Genomic DNA, 21,121 nt, shown 5'->3' with positions numbered 1-21,121 from the left:
AAGAGGAGCTCAGCAAAGACCAGAGGATATCAAGGATCAGAGGGCAGAAGAGCCAGCCAGGAGCAAAGACAAAGCACAGACAAGAGGAGCTCTGCAAAGACCAGAGGATATGAAGGATCAGAGGGTAGAAGAGCCAGCCAGGAGCAAAGACAAAGCACAGAAAAGAGGAGCTCAGCAGAGACCAGAGGATATCAAGGATCAGAGGGCAGAAGAGCCAGCCAGGAGCAAAGACAAAGCACAGAAAAGAGGTGCTCAGCAGAGATCAGAGGGCAGAAGAGCCAGCCAGGAGCAAAGACAAAGCACAGACAAGAGGAGCTCTGCAAAGACCAGAGGATATGAAGGATCCGAGGGTAGAAGAGCCAGCCAGGAGCAAAGACAAAGCACAGAAAAGAGGAGCTCAGCAGAGACCAGAGGATATCAAGGATCAGAGGGCAGAAGAGCCAGCCAGGAGCAAAGACAAAGCACAGAAAAGAGGAGCTCAGCAGAGACCAGAGGATATCAAGGATCAGAGGGTAGAAGAGCCAGCCAGGAGCAAAGACAAAGCACAGACAAGAGGAGCTCTGCAAAGACCAGAGGATATGAAGGATCAGAGGGTAGAAGAGCCAGCCAGGAGCAAAGACAAAGCACAGAAAAGAGGAGCTCAGCAGAGACCAGAGGATATCAAGGATCAGAGGGCAGAAGAGCCAGCCAGGAGCAAAGACAAAGCACAGAAAAGAGGTGCTCAGCAGAGATCAGAGGGCAGAAGAGCCAGCCAGGAGCAAAGACAAAGCACAGACAAGAGGAGCTCTGCAAAGACCAGAGGATATGAAGGATCAGAGGGTAGAAGAGCCAGCCAGGAGCAAAGAAAAAGCACAGAAAAGAGGAGCTCAGCAGAGACCAGAGGATATCAAGGATCAGAGGGCAGAAGAGCCAGCCAGGAGCAAAGACAAAGCACAGAAAAGAGGAGCTCAGCAGAGACCAGAGGATATCAAGGATCAGAGGGCAGAAGAGCCAGCCAGGAGCAAAGACAACGCACAGAAAAGAGGTGCTCAGCAGAGATCAGAGGGCAGAAGAGCCAGCCAGGAGCAAAGACAAAGCATAGAAAGGAGGAGCTCTGTAAAGACCAGAGGATATCAAGGATCAGAGGGCAGAAGAGCCAGCCAGGAGCAAAGACAAAGCACAGAAAAGAGGAGCTCTGCAAAGACCAGAGGATATGAAGGATCAGAGGGTAGAAGAGCCAGCCAGGAGCAAAGACAAAGCACAGACAAGAGGAGCTCTGCAAAGACCAGAGGACAGCAAAGATCAGAGGGCATCACCTGGAGAAGAGCCAGCCAGGAGCAAAGACCGCGCACAGAAAAGAGGAGCTCAGCAGAGACTGGAGGACAGCACAGATCAGAGGATATCAAGTGGAGAAGAGCTGTCCAGGAACAGATACAGAGCACTGAAAAGAGGCTCTGGGCAGAGACTAAGGGACAGCAAACATCAGAGAAGGACTTCTCGTGAAGACACAACCCAAACTAAGATAAAGCACACACAACAGGAGCTCTGCAGACACCAAAGGGACAGCAACAATCAGCTGAAGAAGAGCAGACCAGGAACAGCGATGAGACATGGGAAAGAGCCGATCAGGAACAGATACAAAGCACAGGAAAAGGGAGCTCTGTAGAGGCCAGGGAACAGCAAGGATAAGAGGCCACCTGGAGAAGAGCCCTCCAGGAACAGAGACAAAGCACAGGGAAAAGGAGCTCTCTAGAGGCCAGGGAACAGCAAGGATAAGAGGCCACCTGGAGAAGAGCCATCCAGGGACAGAGACAGAGCACAAGAAAGAGGTGCTCAGCAGAGACAAAAGGACAGCAAAGATCAGAAGAAAACTTCTGGAGAAGAGCCAACTCAAACAAGGACGAAGCATGTAAAACAGGAGCTCTGCGGAGACCAAGGGACAGCACAGATCAGCTGGAGACGAGCCGACCAGGAACAGATACAAAGCACGAGAATGAGGAGCTCTGTAGAGATTACAACACTGCAGAGGTCAGGCCAGCTCTCGGGGTACTGTGGATCCCCGGTATAAAAGTGGGCAGGCAATGTTCACACATGCTATGGGAAACAATCTGCCCCGATGTGTGCAGACCTCTGCTGCCACTTCACTTAGAGCCATGCCCAGGACTTTGGGGCATATGTAGGTAATTTTCGTTTTGCGATTCTCAAATTGCGATTTTTAGGGAATTGCAATTAGAGAATCGCAAAACGAAATATAGATAGGATTAGCAAATTTTTTTTTGCGAATCCCACTTAATCCTTATTTGCGAATCGCAAATTGAGATTCGCAAATAAGGAATAACTTTTCATTCATTCCTATGGGCTAGAGGCCCATAGGAATTAATGGGAAGACATTCTCAATTAGAGAATCGCAAAGTGAGAATGCAATTTCAGGGTTGTAAGGGTGTCAATAGGACACCCTTTGCACCCCTGAAATTAACATGTGTGCACATGTGGCCCACATACATGCCCTAAGCATGTATGTGACCCACATGGCACTTTGAAAACTGCCAAAAAGTGCATTCTTCAAAGAAATCGCAAAATACCACCAACCTGAAGTTGGTGGTATTTTGCGATTCCTTAAGCCAATATTCACACAACTTGGGTGCTTCCTACATTGTATTTAACCCCTTCCACGCTCATGACGAGCTGGGCTCGTCATGAAGTAGCCTGCTGCTACACTGATGACGAGCCCAGCTCGTCATGAATGTATGAGGATCACGGAATCCCAGCACAGCAGGGGAATTCCCATAGCATTCAAGTGGTTAAGCAATCACAATTTGCGATTCCTTAAATGCAATAGCAAAATAAGTAATCGCTAATTTTGCGATTCCTTATTTTGCATGTGGGTTTTTGTGTGCTACATAGCACACTGCCCTAATTGCGATCGCAAATGCTGAAATTCTGCGAATTTCAGCATTTGCGAGTGCAATTAGGCTACCTACATATGGCCCTTAGTGTCTAAATTAAGCAATGCTGCATTTTTACCACCTCAAGTACCCAAGACCAACCACTTCAGGTACCCAAGACCAACCACTTCAGGTACCCAAGACCAACCTTATAAAACCGCAAAAACAACTGTAAGCTTCACAGCACTTCTTCAGATGAGCTCTAGCAGGCTCTTTGAAATACAGCCTCACAAATGTAATACCAGAGTCACACAAACTCACAATCACTTTTTGAACCGCAACTTCACTCATTTGGGCGAATTCTACATTAGCTGCAGGTCTCCCCCTTTCCTGAACAGTTTTTCACATTGGGTGTGAGTCTCGACCACTAGAAAGTCTCACTAGAATACATTTTCGTTCTTGGAACAGCGTCTCAGTTTTGAACAAGGGTGGCTGTAGCTAGGCCAAACCTTAAATGAATACTTAAAAAGAGAGGAGGAAAGAACAACCAAGCACTGACATAGCCATAGTGGCTGGCTTCTGGTTAGGGGACGTGCTAAGTAATAGGTGGATTCTTTTGAGTGTCTTTGCCCCAGCTGCCCTAGAGAGAAAATCTGTTAATGAAAAAAACATACTGGACTAAAACAATGCGGAGGTTGGAAGTCAGGTCACTTTGTTTAACAGACTGCATTAGCAGAATGAAGCTGTTATCTGAAGAAGAAGTTAGAAGATGAAGGATGTTTTTAACTGGTGAGCTTAAAGGGCAGCAAAATATTACACAGTAGCTACTTTTGATTAGGAGTCAGCATTTCTGATGCGTCTTTAACCCCTTGGCTACCCTACTGATGTATTTACGTTATGAAATAGTCCCCACAGGATGCCTTTGAGACAGAGTGAGTGAATATATATATATACACATATGTCCAACAAACTTCTCCCAAGAAAGAAGAAGAGACCACAAACGGGGAAACATGGAGGCATTTATTTCGGAACACACAAACTGTGTGTGTGTGTGAGCCTGTGTGTGTGTGTGTGCGCGACGGCGGGGGGGTCTCTGTATGTGTGCGTGCATGTGCGTTCGTGTGTGTGTCTCTGTGTGTGCGCATGCGTAAGCAGGGGGAGGTGTGCCTGTGTATCTTTGCGCTTCCCAGGAGACAGGAGATGGCCACAGCGCGCGCGCGTGGCCCGCTCCGATCCCATGCGCGTGGCCATCTCTTGTCTCCTGGAAAGCTGAGTCGCTCACAATAGGTCTCTGGCGAGACCAAGCTTTCACGCGGTTTAACGCCACAAGACCTAATAAAAAGGGGCCAGCCAGTCCTATAGTAAACACGGTGGCAATCTTGAAACAAATACTATATAATTTCTTGTCAATCATTCACATTGATTATGCCTTCTAATTCATTGTTTTAGCACATATCATGAAGAGGATTGTATAGGAGAGAGAAGTACATTACTCTGGGTATCTTAAAAAAGTCTTATGCCGCAGCTCCACTAACAAAGAGGGCCCCTGAAAGCGAATAATAGACAGGATTGGCAGGGGAGCAAGAACATGGTCTGTTTTTTGGGAGCCGACTGCCCCGCCCGTTGCCTGAAGGACTTTTGCCTCCGCGCCTGCTATTCCGTGAAAAGATGGAAATGGACTGATCTGACTTTGTGCATGTGAGCACCCCGCCCGCGGACCTTGGACCCGAGTGTCCGTTGATTTTTATCTACTATTTGCTGGAGCCTGAGGAGCCCACTTATTCATCACTCCCTCATTTTCGTTTTGATACCTTTTGTTGAGCTGGTCTCAACCCTACCGTCATTTTTCCGTTTATTTGATTGGATTCCCCCCCCATTAAGGTGGTTCTTCTCTTGTGTCCCACATCTGTATCTGGTTGCCCTGACGAAGTTGTGACCCACATTGGGTTAGACACCGAAACGCGCGCTGGCGCTGAATAACCTTGTGCCTCCTGATCTATCTACAACCTCCCACCAAGAGAACGCACAAGAGTCTTTTTGTCAACATTAATCTCTCGTATAGGACCCTTTAGTGTTGTAAAATGTTGTTTTTTATTCATTGATAAATTGCTCCCGAGTGGTTTGAATGTCTGAGTATGTATGTATTTGTGGATGTGTGCTTGTTATGAGCGTATGAATGTGGGACCATATTTGTATGTCTTGTTTGCACGATTATATTTATGTCCGTCACTGTTTTGCAAATTATGACAAAGCTATATAAATGCTAAAAATAATAAAACATTCATATATTTTGTAAAATAAATCCTTCCATTTTTGTTTTGGGAAAATGTTTGATGTATTAGCCTAGCGATGTTCTAATTATTTAGTGACCCTTATAGGCACTGTTTATATCACCCGTAGACATGTAGGGTTCTTGTTTGTTTTTGGTTATGCTGTAGCTCCGTCTGGTGCATAAACTTAAAAAAAAATAAAAAATTAAATTAACCAGAAGGCCCTGAATGGGCTTAGCGATGGCCATGTCAAATAGTGCTTTAATTGAAAGTTTAGATATGACTCCCTGTATGGGCTAAGAATACCTCTTCTCTAGGGTTATACAACTGAGTATGTAAAAAGACGGTATTAGGTTATGCACTGAGAAAACACACTCTTTACATCTTAAGTGTCCATGCAAAAATTATTTTATTATTGTCCGTCCTTATTCAGACAAGAGACGAGTTGCCTTCAACTTTGGTAGACGTCACATTCAAAGTACATCATGTGCTTGATTACAAAGTTATCTTCACATAGTAGTGGTACAAACAGCCAAGCCAGCCAACACGTGTTTCGCAAAATTAGTTGGCTTCTTCAGGGCTTCAAAAATTCAATTTGATAAAGCTAAAGATCTTCCCAACTCATGATAAAGGGATCCCAATGGTCAATAAGGCAATATGAAGCGTATAACATAAACTTCCAATATAAGGAAAAACAGCCATAGCCTCCTATCAGTATGGACACCATCCAGTCAAAGACGGTATGCCATCTGTTCTCTATAAATGCCTGTTCTTGATTCTTCCCCATAAACGCGGTTTCTGTTGTTGATTCCTGATATATCACAAATGTATATCTGGATTTAATATTTTACTGAATAACCTCCTGATGGTTACTTATTTCACTTTCACCACAGCCTGAATTCATCCTCTATGTACCTATAATTCCTCTTCACTGTTGAGCCCTATTGGTACCTTGGCTCCCATTTCAATTATATACCTGGACTCCAATTGTCTCAACAATCTCACTCGGCGGCCGCCCCGCTGCAAGTGTGTTACTTGATCTATACAAAAAACCTTAATCTATCACTCCTGCTTTGATGATGTTCAGAGAAGTGTCTCGCTGTTGGACAGGTGTTGTCCCTGTTCCCGATCACCCTGGTGTGCTCCAAGACCCGTTTGTTAGCGACATGGACTGTGCTGCTCACATATTTTTTTCCACACGGGCATATTAAGTAATAGACCACAAAGTCTGGATTGCAATTGACCCACATACCTCAACAACCGGCTCAGCTTCCACTTCCCCTCCCGCAACCTCCGCTCTGCCACCCTCGCCACAGTCCCTCGCATCCAGAAAACCACTGCCGGCGGCAGATCCTGTTCCTACCTCGCCGCCAAGACCTGGAACGCTCTCCCTACTCACCTACGACAGGGACCCAGGACCTACTGGCCTTCAGAAGACTTCTCAAGACCTGGTTGTAGGAAAGTAGGGTCTGCTATCCTATGGTCACCCCAAATTTTTGCTTTTTGCTTCACTGGTTTTCGACTACTGAGGCTGTGGGCCTGCTGATCAGACCCCCAGCCTGCTGTTCTCTCACTAAATTAATGACACATGTGCTATAGGCACATACCAATTGGAAATGGACTCCTTGTCAGCCCCTGTAGAATGCACTATAGGTGCACAGGGCACAGGAGCCACTAAGGCCTACCAGGGGCTGCAGCATATCTTTTGCCACCCCTGGCTGGTTCTTAAATTGACACAACTGGCTGATCACTCAGCTGGGGTAAGGTGGTGTACACACCCCTTGCTTAGATATAGTATACCTATGTCTAAACCTATATCTGGACACATGTAAACCTGTGAGCCACTCCTATAGTCAGGCCTCACCAATCCTGGAGGCTGGGTGCATGGTTTTATGTGAGATGGAGCTCTAGCATGAGCTGAGCCTGTCTGCAGCCGTCGGGAACAAATCCCTAAGCTGTTTCAGGATAATGCCATACCATATACTATTAAGTGCCTTATAATCCTCGCGGTTATTTAGCAACTTTGGTTTGGCTTTATCAAAACATGTCGTGTAAGGTGTCATACGCTTTGGAATACCATCCCCTCGCCAGTTCTGGCGACGGGGATGGCATTCCACCCCTCTAGAGGGGTAAGACATGTTACTTCACTTTAATGCGGTTGATTTCTCCAAAGGCCTTAAGATCCACAAAATGGATGCCTCTGCCACAGACAAATGTCTGGACCCCTGGAGCTGACCGAAACTCAGTCAAGGGGGTCCTGGACAAAGGGTTTCCTGTCACAGGAGGGTGTCACCGCCCTCCAGACAGGAGATAGTGTATTGTAGCAGGGAGGTTTGAAAGAAACCAGACACTGCCTGGGGCGCACAAGGCTGCCCCTTGCATAATCCGGCCAAACCGGTTCTGGGGCACTCCAGCCCTCGTGCCAGGGCGGCCTGGATCAAAGGAAGGGGGTGTATCCACCCACTTCCTGGGTCCCACCCATAGGAGGGGACCTAGCAGGTAATCACGCCCACCAGATTCGAATAAGAGTGGGAGTAGTGCCAATGCACATCAGATTTCCTGGAAGAAACATTTGAAACGATATTCTGGACCCTTCGCCCTCCATCTCAACGTGGAAGCCCGAAGAATCTCCCTTGTGGTCAAGGAGTGACCACCCTGCAGCCGCAGGCACCATCCAGCCCTCGACGTCTACTTAGTTGCAGTTCCCGCCGGAACTCGAGCGACTGAGATCGACGAGATCAAGCCTGCCCAGCTTCTAACAGCCCGATCCACAGTCCCTGCAAAGCTGAGACCCGTGGAGGCGACCGGAAGCGTGGGGCACGCCATCTTGAAGTGACCACGAGACGCTGACCGTGCAGCCCACGAGTGATCCTCGAAGCTGTGCACCGGGGTTTGAGAAGCCCCCACCCTGAGCTACTCCTGAGCCGAAGTTCAGCCCTCCACACTCGACGAGTGTTGCGTGGGGCCCTTTGGCACGATTTGGCTCAACGCGTTGGCCCGGTCACTTGCCAGCTGGCTTGTGGTCCCTGTGCCGACGAACTACCTAAGAAGACTTGTGATTCTGGTTGCTCCAGATCCACACCAGCTCCCCTGAAAAGGAGCCCCGACTCTGACCTTCCTGGTCCGAGTGAGAAGCAATCTTCCGATCCTGCGTGGATTGCTCTTACCAAGGCTTGTTTGCTCCAAACTTGAAGCCGACTGCACCGACGGTGAGAGCCTGCGTGGGACAGATCGTGACCTGCTCCTGGACGTCGCAGATGCCCCAGAGCCCACGTGACAGCGGAGAGAAGCTCCTCGACGACCACCTGATTGCGCCCGACATTGCCTGGTTCCGTCCTGGTTCCACCCTGGTCACTGCTGAGTGACCCAGACTCTGTCCCCTCTGCTTTCAGGTACTCTACAACTTGAGTCCACCCTTGGACTCCACCGGACACTTCATCTTTAACCCGCCTGCAGCCCTTTCAGCTTCAAGCACCAAGAGCCTGCGTGTCAAAACCCGACGCCACTTCGACCCTGTGCACCCACTTCCTGTGGGTGAGGTAACTTTGCTCCGCCGGTGTTCCCACACTGGTGCACACCTCTAGGGTCTGTGTGTTAAGTTTTGTTCCTCTAGGTTCAGCGGAAGTGTCCTTAAACTTTAACTCTTTGACTTTTACGCACCATTGGTTAACATTGGTGCATGCGTGCGCTTTCCGCACACCTCCCGAATCCCGAGGGCCATTCCCGACTTCAGCATTGCTTGTCCTGACTGCTCCCAGCGATTCCCTAGGCCCTAGGCCTAACCACTGCTCGAGTGGCATCTCTTATACCACTTGTTTAGTATATGGTTTGAGTGGCCACCCGCCCTCATCCATAATTGTGCAACTTGTATGTTTAAACAGTGCTTTTGATTTAACGCTTGTGCCCCTTTATTCATAAAGAATACTGGGGATTGTTTTTAGTAATAAACACATATATTTTTATAATATATACTTGTGTGGTGTCCTTTCATTTGGTATTACAGGATTGTATGTGGTAAAACAGCTCGCTTAACACGACCTCTTAAGTTAAGCCTTTAGGCTGCTTAGTCCATGCTACCCCTAGGATAGCTTGTCTAATAAGGTTGACTTACAACCAGACACCATAAGGGATTGTTTGGTCAGGTAGTAGGTGGTTCCAGAATTGGAAACATCCCCTACCAGGCCAACTTCTCACATTGGTGAGCAGCGGTGCGGATTTGAGCTTGCTGTTGTTTTACCATTGCAATCTTTATATCAAATTGAAAGATCACATCAAGTACCTCTAGGTACATATAAAATCAAAAGCTTAGCATATTAAGTTCTACTGAACTTAGTAGTTGTAGGTTGAAGGGATTAGCACACCCTGACTACAACTAACTAGCAAGGTACAGTAGGAAAACACTTAGTGTAGGTAAGTGCACCACTTACACCTCACTAGTAACCATGTCTGACACAGGAAAAGCCTCAGGGTCTGCTCCTGTGACAGTTGACCCTACCCAGGCAACTTTTGGATATGACAAACTAACCCGCAGAGACTTGATTGCCTTGTGCAAAGCAAGAGGGTTAAAAAGGGGCAGAAGCCCCACCTGCCTAATCCTGGTGGAAATCCTAGAACAGGATGACTTAGAGAAAGCAAAAGCAGCTTCCCTAGACACAGGAAATGGAGAGAACCCCCCTGTAGTTGATCCCCCTGAAGAGGAGGATGATGATGACTTGGATGAGGACTCAGATGTTGAGGACTTAGAAGTACAGGATCAGGGTAGCCAGGTTCCAGTTGGTAGGCTTAGCCAGGCCAACTTGGACCTACTGGGGAATGGAGAGGGCCAGCACCTCCCCAGAACCCAACATGTGATTCTCCCAGGCAACAGAAGAGTGAGATCTCCCTCAGGGGACTCTCATCTTTCTAGTGCCTCCAGAGAATCAGAGAGAGGCATGAGTGCTTCTCAGAAAGCTGAGCATAGGGCTAGAATGAGGGCTGTCAGACTCCAGATAGAGAGGAGGTAGCCCTGAGTCAAGCTAAGCTTACCTTAGCTCAAGCTAAACTTGCCTTGGCAAGAGAGCAGAAATTAAGTGGCTTAGATGTCACTGGTGGCAGCAATTTTCCAAGAGAAAAAGACAGGGCCTATGACAATAGAAACCTGACCAAGATTGTGCCCCCCTTTAAAGAAGGGGATGACATCCACAAATGGATGACTGCTCTTGAGAGAGCCTGCATGGTACAGCAGGTTCCTGAGAATCAGTGGGCTGCAATTTTGTGGTACTCCTTTTCTGAGAAAGGGAGGGACAGGCTCCTCACAGTTAGACCTGAGGATGCCAAAAACTACTCTGTTTTGAAGAGTGCTCTCATTGAAGGGTATGGCCTAACCACTGAGCAATACAGGTTGTTGTTCAGAGACACCCAGAAAGCACAGACTCAAGACTGGACTGATTTTGTGGAGTGTGCCACTAAGGCTTTGGAGGGTTGGTTACAGGGAAGTAAAGTTTCAGACTATACAGGATTGTACAATCTTATGATGAGAGAACAGATCCTTAATAACTGTACAAACCAGCTGTTGCATCAATACCTTATTGACTCTGATCTGACCTCTCCCCAAGAATTGGGAAAGAAGGCAGACAAATGGGTCAGAACAAGGATTAAGCAGAAACCCCAGAACCAAGGTGGTGACCAGAAGAAAACAGACCAGAAGGGTGGTAATCAGAATCAGAAAGATAAAGAAAAAGACCAGAAGTCTTCAGGCCCCCAAACTAATAGTAAGGAGGGTGGTTCCCAAAATGGTAACAAGAAGAAGAAGAACAAAGGTCCAAAGACACCTTGGTGTAATACCTGCAAATCAGTTTCACACTGGGGCAGTGAGTGCACCAAGGCAAATCCAGTTCCCACCACTACAGCTCCTAAAGCAACTGCAAACCCAAGTACAGTAAGCAGTGGTGGAACACAGTCCAAGGGTGTAGCTGGGTTGACCCTGGGTATTGAAGTAGGATCTGGCCTAGTCAGAGTCCCTACACAGGCAGTTCTCCTGTATGATGTGGACATTGAGTTGCCCACTGCAGTAAGTCCCACTAACCTGGGCAAATACAGGCAGACTCCCTTAATTAATGAGAAACTGGCTCAAGCATACAGGGACACATGTGCCAGTGTCACCATGGTGACACCTGACTTTGTGGACCCTGGACAGATTGTACTAGGAGAGAGCTACCTAGTAACCAACGCCAGCAACTCCACTACCTCCCATAGTGTGGCAGTTGTGAACTTCTCCTGGGGAGGGGTTGATGGCCTAAAGAAAGTTGTGGTGAGTGCAGACCTACCAGTAGACTGTCTGTTAGGCAATGACCTTGAAAGCTCAGCATGGTCAGAAGTGGAGTACAGGACTCATGCAGAAATGCTAGGGATTTCAGAGCATGTCCTTGCCATGACAAGGGCTCAGGCTAAGAAGTGCCTTCCTGGACCAGTGGTGGATCTTGAGACAATAGACCAGCCACAACCCAAGAGAAGGAGAAAGAGAGGAAAGGCCCAGCCTTCCACCTTGCCCCAGGTTGAGGATCAAGTTTCAGAGGAAACTGATTCTGCAGTCCAAGAGGAGACTGTCTCAGAGGAACTTGAACCTGACCAGGTTGAGTTTCTGGGGACAGGGGGACCCTCAAGGGCAGACCTGAGGCAGGCTCAATTAGATTGCCCTTCCCTTGAACCCCTCAGACAGCAGGCTGCTGCTGAGGCTGCTGGGGATGCTAAAGGTACCCATACTGTGTATTGGGATGAGGGACTCCTTTACTCAGAGGCTAGAGACCCCAAGCCTGGCATGACCAGGAGGTTGGTCATACCTCTGCAGTTTAGGGGGTTCCTTCTTACCTTGGCCCATGATATTCCCCTTGCAGGACACTTAGGCCAGAACAAGACGTGGGACAGGCTTGTTCCACACTTTCACTGGCCTCACATGTCAGAGGATGTCAAGGAGTTTTGTCGCTCCTGTGTCACTTGCCAAGCCAGTGGTAAGTCAGGTGGCACAACAAAGGCCCCCCTAATACCACTACCTGTGGTGGGGGTCCCCTTTGAGAGAGTTGGAATTGATATTGTGGGTCCAATGGACCCCCAAACAGCATCTGGGAACAGATTCATACTGGTGGTAGTGGATCATGCCACCAGGTATCCAGAGGCTATTCCCCTAAGGACCACCACAGCACCTGTGGTGGCAAAAGCCCTCATTGCAGTTTTCTCAAGAGTGGGCTTTCCTAAGGAGGTACTATCAGATAGAGGGACGAATTTTATGTCCAGCTATCTAAAAGCAATGTGGAAGGAATGTGGAGTAAACTATAAGTTTACCACCCCATATCATCCACAATGCAATGGGCTTGTGGAGAGATTTAACAAGACCCTTAAAGGCATGATAAAAGGATTACCAGAGAAGCTCAGGCGGAAATGGGACATTCTTTTACCCTGCCTGCTCTTTGCTTACAGAGAGGTCCCACAGAAGGGGGTTGGCTACAGCCCTTTTGAACTTTTGTTTGGCCACCCTGTGAGAGGTCCATTGTGTTTGGTGAAGGAAGGATGGGAGTTACCTCTCAAAAAGCCCAAACTAGACATAGTGGACTATGTACTTGGTCTCCGCTCCAGGATGGCTGAGTACATGGAAAGAGCATCCAAAAACCTGGAGGCCAGCCAAGAATTGCAGAAAGCTTGGCATGACCAAAAGGCTGTGCTGGTAGAGTTCCAACCAGGACAGAAGGTGTGGGTACTGGAGCCAGTGGCTCCAGCAGCACTCCAAGACAAATGGAGTGGACCCTATCCTATTATTGAGAAGAAAGGGGAAGTCACCTACTTGGTAGACTTTGGAACACCCAGGAGCCCTCACAGGGTAATCCATGTGAACCGCTTGAAAGCATTTGTGGACAGGGAGGACATGAGCTTGCTCATGGCCACAGATGGGGAACAGGAGGAAGAGAGTGACCCTCTCCCAGACCTGCTTTCTCAGAACCCTGATGATGGTTCAGTTGATGGAGTAGCCTTGGCAGGCAGCCTCACTGACCAACAACAGAGGGACTGCAGACAAGTTTTGCAGGCTCACAGGCAAATGTTTTCACTCACACCCAGCCAAACTGACTGGTGTACCCATGTTGTGGACACTGGTGACAGTCTGCCTGTCAAGAATAAGATCTACAGGCAACCTGATCATGTCAGGGATTGCATCAAGGCTGAGGTGCAAAAGATGTTGGAGCTTGGAGTGATTGAGCCATCAGAGAGCCCATGGGCCAGCCCAGTAGTCCTGGTGCCAAAACCTCATACCCAAGATGGTAAGAGAGAAATGAGGTTTTGCGTGGATTACAGGGGTCTCAATGCTGTCACTAGGACAGATGCTCACCCCATTCCAAGAGCAGATGAGCTCATTGACAGATTGGCTTCTGCCAAGTTTCTGAGCACATTTGATCTGACAGCTGGCTACTGGCAAATCAGACTAGCTGAGGAGTCAAAAGCCAAAACAGCATTCTCTACCCCTAGTGGACATTATCAGTTTGTGGTAATGCCCTTTGGTTTGAAGAATGCACCTGCCACTTTCCAAAGGTTGGTGAACCAAGTCCTTACTGGGTTGGATGACTTTTGTGCAGCTTATCTAGATGATATTGCTGTCTTTAGCTCCACCTGGGAGGATCACCTGATCCACCTGAAGAAAGTTTTGGAGGCCCTGCAAAAGGCAGGCCTAACTATCAAGGCCACAAAGTGCCAGATAGGGCAGAGTAAGGTTGTATACCTGGGCCACCTAGTAGGTGGAGGTCAAGTTCAGCCACTGGAAAGCAAAATCCAGGCCATACAGGACTGGGCTCCTCCAGTTACCCAGACACAAGTCAGAGCCTTCTTGGGCCTGACTGGGTATTACAGAAAGTTTGTGAAAAACTATGGGTCTATAGTGACACCATTAAATGACTTGACATCCAAGAAGATGCCAAAAAAGGTTCAGTGGACAGTTAGCTGTCAGAAGGCATTTGAAGACCTGAAGAAGGCCATGTGCTCTGCACCTATCCTAAAGAGTCCTGACTACTCCAAACAGTTCATTGTTCAGACAGATGCTTCTGAGTTGGGGGTGGGAGCTGTGCTCTCACAACTTAATCAAGATGGTCAAGACCAGCCTATTGCTTTCATTAGCAGGAGGCTAACTCCCAGAGAGAAACGTTGGTCAGCCATTGAGAGGGAGGCCTTTGCTGTGGTTTGGGCATTAAAGAAGTTGAGGTCCTACTTGTTTGGAACTCACTTCCTGGTGCAGACAGACCATAAGCCCCTCTTATGGCTTAATCAGATGAAGGGTGAAAATCCCAAACTACTCAGGTGGTCCATTTCCCTACAGGGGATGGACTTTACAGTGGAGCACCGCCCAGGGACTGACCATGGTAATGCAGATGGTCTCTCCAGGTACTTCCACTTAGAACATGAAGACTTATCTGGTCAAGGTTAGTTTAATGTCCCTGCGTTTGGGGGGGGGGGGTTGTGTAGGAGAGTAGGGTCTGCTATCCTATGGTCACCCCAAATTTTTGCTTTTTGCTTCACTGGTTTTCGACTACTGAGGCTGTGGGCCTGCTGATCAGACCCCCAGCCTGCTGTTCTCTCACTAAATTAATGACACATGTGCTATAGGCACATACCAATTGGAAATTGACTCCTTGTCAGCCCCTGTAGAATGCACTATAGGTGCACAGGGCACAGGAGCCACTAAGGCCTACCAGGGGCTGCAGCATATCTTTTGCCACCCCTGGCTGGTTCTTAAATTGACACAACTGGCTGATCACTCAGCTGGGGTAAGGTGGTGTACACACCCCTTGCTTAGATATAGTATACCTATGTCTAAACCTATATCTGGACACATGTAAACCTGTGAGCCACTCCTATAGTCAGGCCTCACCAATCCTGGAGGCTGGGTGCATGGTTTTATGTGAGATGGAGCTCTAGCATGAGCTGAGCCTGTCTGCAGCCGTCGGGAACAAATCCCTAAGCTGTTTCAGGATAATGCCATACCATATACTATTAAGTGCCTTATAATCCTCGCGGTTATTTAGCAACTTTGGTTTAGCTTTATCAAAACATGTCGTGTAAGGTGTCATACGCTTTGGAATACCATCCCCTCGCCAGTTCTGGCGACGGGGATGGCATTCCACCCCTCTAGAGGGGTAAGACATGTTACTTCACTTTAATGCGGTTGATTTCTCCAAAGGCCTTAAGATCCACAAAATGGATGCCTCTGCCACAGACAAATGTCTGGACCCCTGGAGCTGACCGAAACTCAGTCAAGGGGGTCCTGGACAAAGGGTTTCCTGTCACAGGAGGGTGTCACCGCCCTCCAGACAGGAGATAGTGTATTGTAGCATGGAGGTTTGAAAGAAACCAGACACTGCCTGGGGCGCACAAGGCTGCCCCTTGCATAATCCGGCCAAACCGGTTCTGGGGCACTCCAGCCCTCGTGCCAGGGCGGCCTGGATCAAAGGAAGGGGGTGTATCCACCCACTTCCTGGGTCCCACCCATAGGAGGGGACCTAGCAGGTAATCACGCCCACCAGATTCGAATAAGAGTGGGAGCAGTGCCAATGCACATCAGATTTCCTGGAAGAAACATTTGAAACGATATTCTGGACCCTTCGCCCTCCATCTCAACGTGGAAGCCCGAAGAATCTCCCTTGTGGTCAAGGAGTGACCACCCTGCAGCCGCAGGCACCATCCAGCCCTCGACGTCTACTTAGTTGCAGTTCCCGCCGGAACTCGAGCGACTGAGATCGACGAGATCAAGCCTGCCCAGCTTCTAACAGCCCGATCCACAGTCCCTGCAAAGCTGAGACCCGTGGAGGCGACCGGAAGCGTGGGGCACGCCATCTTGAAGTGACCACGAGACGCTGACCGTGCAGCCCACGAGTGATCCTCGAAGCTGTGCACCGGGGTTTGAGAAGCCCCCACCCTGAGCTACTCCTGAGCCGAAGTTCAGCCCTCCACACTCGACGAGTGTTGCGTGGGGCCCTTTGGCACGATTTGGCTCAACGCGTTGGCCCGGTCACTTGCCAGCTGGCTTGTGGTCCCTGTGCCGACGAACTACCTAAGAAGACTTGTGATTCTGGTTGCTCCAGATCCACACCAGCTCCCCTGAAAAGGAGCCCCGACTCTGACCTTCCTGGTCCGAGTGAGAAGCAATCTTCCGATCCTGCGTGGATTGCTCTTACCAAGGCTTGTTTGCTCCAAACTTGAAGCCGACTGCACCGACGGTGAGAGCCTGCGTGGGACAGATCGTGACCTGCTCCTGGACGTCGCAGATGCCCCAGAGCCCACGTGACAGCGGAGAGAAGCTCCTCGACGACCACCTGATTGCGCCCGACATTGCCTGGTTCCGTCCTGGTTCCACCCTGGTCACTGCTGAGTGACCCAGACTCTGTCCCCTCTGCTTTCAGGTACTCTACAACTTGAGTCCACCCTTGGACTCCACCGGACACTTCATCTTTAACCCGCCTGCAGCCCTTTCAGCTTCAAGCACCAAGAGCCTGCGTGTCAAAACCCGACGCCACTTCGACCCTGTGCACCCACTTCCTGTGGGTGAGGTAACTTTGCTCCGCCGGTGTTCCCACACTGGTGCACACCTCTAGGGTCTGTGTGTTAAGTTTTGTTCCTCTAGGTTCAGCGGAAGTGTCCTTAAACTTTAACTCTTTGACTTTTACGCACCATTGGTTAACATCGGTGCATGCGTGCGCTTTCCGCACACCTCCCGAATCCCGAGGGCCATTCCCGACTTCAGCATTGCTTGTCCTGACTGCTCCCAGCGATTCCCTAGGCCCTAGGCCTAACCACTGCTCGAGTGGCATCTCTTATACCACTTGTTTAGTATATGGTTTGAGTGGCCACCCGCCCTCATCCATAATTGTGCAACTTGTATGTTTAAACAGTGCTTTTGATTTAACGCTTGTGCCCCTTTATTCATAAAGAATACTGGGGATTGTTTTTAGTAATAAACACATATATTTTTATAATATATACTTGTGTGGTGTCCTTTCATTTGGTATTACAGGATTGTATGTGGTAAAACAGCTCGCTTAACACGACCTCTTAAGTTAAGCCTTTAGGCTGCTTAGTCCATGCTACCCCTAGGATAGCTTGTCTAATAAGGTTGACTTACAACCAGACACCATAAGGGATTGTTTGGTCAGGTAGTAGGTGGTTCCAGAATTGGAAACATCCCCTACCAGGCCAACTTCTCACACTGGTCCTTCGATCAGTAGCAGCAGCCCCCCCAACGCCTTAAGACCCTCATGGGTGAGTAGCGCGCTTTACAAATGCAGTGATTGATTTCTTAATCTTTTGTTTTTCTTTTCTATCTGGTACTTTCCAGGTATATAATAGCCTTATCCTCCTTGACCCCCCCATTCCTCTGTGGGTGCCCTGGTGCCCCCGCTTCTCTCTCAGCTCTCCAATCACTCCACCCCATCACTGAGGGGCTGTTGCAGCACAAGGCACCCCTCACCCAAACACACCCCCACCTCCCTATACCCCCGTTTCCCTTTACCCTGTGTCTCAGCACTCTCTGGGCCCCACAGCCCCCCCTCGCCGGTGGGTGCTGCAGCATGAGGCCCTCTCAGTGCCCCCCACCCCTCTCTACCTCACCTCTCTCAGCACCCCAAGCTTCCCCCGTGTCTCAGCACCCTCTGCCCCCCCCCCCCTGACTGCTGGGTGCTATTCTATTGTCCATGACTATGGAAGTGCCTTCCCAGTGTGTTCTGGCAGTTTGAGTATTTATTGCAGTATTATCTTTCTTCCTGTGTATGGTACCCTTTTGTAACTTGCACACGTCACTTTTCTCTTGTAACACACTGTTTGCTACCTCTCACATTTTTTTTTTTTGCTTTAGATACTTGCACAAGTGCCACCATTGCCTACGTAACGTTTGTTCTTGTGCTGGAGTGTCCTCCATTTATTGCAGTATCATACCTCTACTTGTACTTTGTACACTTTTGTAACCTGCACACATCACTCTTTCCTCCTGTAATGCACAGTTTGCTACCTCATGTTTTTTGGTTGCTCACTATTCATAGCTGCCAAGGTTGCAGATTGCGAAGTGTGACATTTTCATAATTTCAGTGCAATTATGAGTGACAATTCAACGACTATGAGTGACACTTCCTCACATGCGAAATCGAGCAATGAAGACGAGGGACAAACATACATGCCAGAAATTGCACCCATTTGAGCAAGGAAAAAAACTCGTAAGAAGACCTTAAAACATCTGCAAAGCACTGCAATTGGAAAGGCACTAACCCAGTGCCCTTGTAATGGGTGGGAGTAACGTGTGTTCTACTTATTCATTGTGTCTCGACTTGGTCTGGGATTGTTGTTTTGCATTTTGGAATGATAAATAACAGCGAACATTAGAATGCATAGAAAATTCCAGGCCTGGGTAAAACATTCATACGGTTTCCATAGCTGCTAAGGTTTCAGGTTGCTAAGTGTGACATTTTCATAATTTGACTATGAGTGACACTTTCTCACATGCAAAATCAAGCAATGAAGACAAGGGACAAACATACATGTCAGAAATGACACCCATTTGAGCAACGAAAAAACTCGTAAGAAGACCTTAAAACATCTGCAAAGCACTACAATTGGAAAGGCACTAACCCAGTGCCCTTGTAATGGGTGGGAGTAACGTGTGTTCTACTTATTCATTGTGTCTCGACTTGGTCTGGGTTTGCTGTTTTGCATTTTGGTATGATAAATAACAGCGAACATTAGAATGCAAAGAAAATTCCAGGCATGGGTAAAACATTCATACGTTTTCTCCCACAACAGACATCCGATGAAGAAAGTATATTTTATTGGCGGCAGCACAGCATTTCTGGATAACACTTAACTTTCAAAACTAAGCTTTTAATTCAAGAAGGCATAGCAAACCTTCATTACAAACCGAAACGACAAAGACCATCGGGACGCGCACCTCTCTGCTGCATGCTGAAGTATCTTGCTAAGTGAGGGCGCACGTGCTGCAGAGTCAGAGGCCCTGTGGAATGAGGCAGGCAACATATCCGAAAACAGGAATCTTTCAACTGTTAAAAGTTGCGCATGGCCAGTAAAGCGCTTAGGCACACGTACTTTATTTTGAAGGCTGGACGGGTGCATTCCATCAAAAGGAGCACCTCGAGGGCTTGGGGACCCACCCGACGACCACCGCTCCCGTTCTACACTCTCGGGTGGTCCAACCACGCACCTCAATGCAACGAGCTCGAGCTGCCCGGTGTGGGGAGGCATCCAGAATAAACCTCCGTCTTTCCCTCACTAAGGACGGGTGACCAAAATCAAGGGCTGCTCCCGCCATGAGCCGACACCCGCCGCAATCATCTGCACATAGGTCGGACAGTCACAGTGAATCACTGTAGGTTACTCAATGGATGATGATTCCGTTAGGGTCTCGTCCCACCCAACCACTTAGGCGGCCGGGCGGTAAATAATAATATTACATTTTGTATGCGCAGGCTCAGGCAGCGAGGCTGTGAGAGTGAGCAACTGAGGAAGCCCGCACGCTCACTCTCAGATTCCCCCGCCGACCGTACTAACTTCCTGTTGGCGGCCTGACGACGTGACGCGGGAGTACCGCACATCCGGATTTAGGACCCGGCCCCCTGGTGACACGTCGGTGATCATGATTGGCTGCACTATGGAGGCAGCCCGGCCCCTGCGGTGTCATCATGTGCTCGCATTCTGTTTGAGCAACTCGATACATTTGTAGCGCCCGCCGCCGGCTCTCAGAGAGCTGCACAGGATGCTACTTACTGTTTGGGACACAGGCGGCACCTCGAGCAGCAGAGAGCCACAGTGAGTGACGGGCACAGTGACAGGCGCCGTTGGCTCGCCTGGCAGGTGCCAAATGCGTGACATTTCATTTCAGTGCGGTGATGCGGATCACCGCACTGAAATGCGTGGGCGTCACATGTGTTGCGTGACGCTTGGCAGGACTGACTATTGTCACTTCTACCTCATGTAACTTAATATTTGCTTTTGTAATTTGTTCACTTGTAATTTTCTGTTCCTATTGTGAAGCGCTCCGACGCCTTCGGGTAAAGTCCGCGCTATAGAAAATCGAATAAATAAAATAATAATAAATAAAATAAAATAAATACAAGGCCCCCCCTCTCAGTGATCTCCCCTCAGCCCAGTACTCCTCAGTGCCCCCCTGTACCCCTCATCTCTCCTTTTACCACCACTCCAAGGGTCTCGGCACCCTCTGGGCCCCACCCTCGCCGGTGGGTGCTGCAGCACGAGGCCCCCCTCTCAGTGATCTCACCTCACCCCTACAATCCTCAGTGTGAACCCCCCCGCCGTACCCCTCCTCTCTCCCTTCACCCCCACGGGTCTCAGCACCCTCTGGGCCCCCAGCCCCCACCCTCGCCGGTGAGGGCTGCAGCAGGCTGCCCCCCCTTGCCTCCTCGGTATGGACCGGCCCCCCCAGCCCCTCGGGCCTCACCCGTGCGGTGCTGCAGCAGCACCAGGCTGACCCCCCAGCTCAGAGCCGTGTGCCCGCCCCGCACCAGGAGCCCGGAGGGGCAGAGGCCGCGGGGGCTCATGCGGGGGGCGGGGGCGGCGGCGGCGGAAACACCACAACACGGGGAGACCCAGACACTTCCGCATGCCCCCTCTCCGCCCGGCGCTGATTGGTGGAACTGTGCACCCTTCGACCTTAAAGAACGCTCATTGGTGAACCAGGAGACCGACCGCGCACTGATTGGTGAAAAGGCGGGCTCTAGCTCAAAAGCGTAGTCGTTGGTGAGGAGGACTAATCCCTGATTGGTTAAGTGATTTTATAGGCTGAGTCCATTGATCTGTCCTCGTTTATTGGTAAGTCCTGTGGCGGAAGAGGGAGGTCTTGAAAATACTAGTATGTCTCTCTGTAAATACAATTCATAAACAAGGGGCAAGCGGCAGCCGCCATCTTGCAAGTAGAGGCCTGCGTAGGCTGGATGGGAGAATAAAAAAAGTTTTGTCCCC

General features: G+C 49.2%; 1 protein-coding gene across 1 annotated transcript in view; it reads right to left on the bottom strand.

Annotated features, from left to right (window-relative positions):
• ZDHHC12 (zDHHC palmitoyltransferase 12) overlaps positions 1–20,749 on the bottom strand; it is a 35,167-nt gene extending 14,418 nt beyond the window's left edge. The window contains exon 1 of the mRNA XM_078646572.1: positions 20,601–20,749. Coding sequence (XP_078502698.1) covers positions 20,601–20,700 — 100 coding nt within the window. The 5' untranslated portion in view covers positions 20,701–20,749. The remainder of the gene's footprint in view (positions 1–20,600) is intronic.
• Positions 20,750–21,121: the final 372 nt, after the last annotated feature.

Source organism: Lissotriton helveticus, chromosome 5_2 (genome assembly GCF_964261635.1).
Source record: "Lissotriton helveticus chromosome 5_2, aLisHel1.1, whole genome shotgun sequence".
In the NCBI taxonomy this organism is placed as follows: domain Eukaryota; kingdom Metazoa; phylum Chordata; class Amphibia; order Caudata; family Salamandridae; genus Lissotriton; species Lissotriton helveticus.
This window is presented reverse-complemented; position numbering and strand designations above follow the sequence as displayed.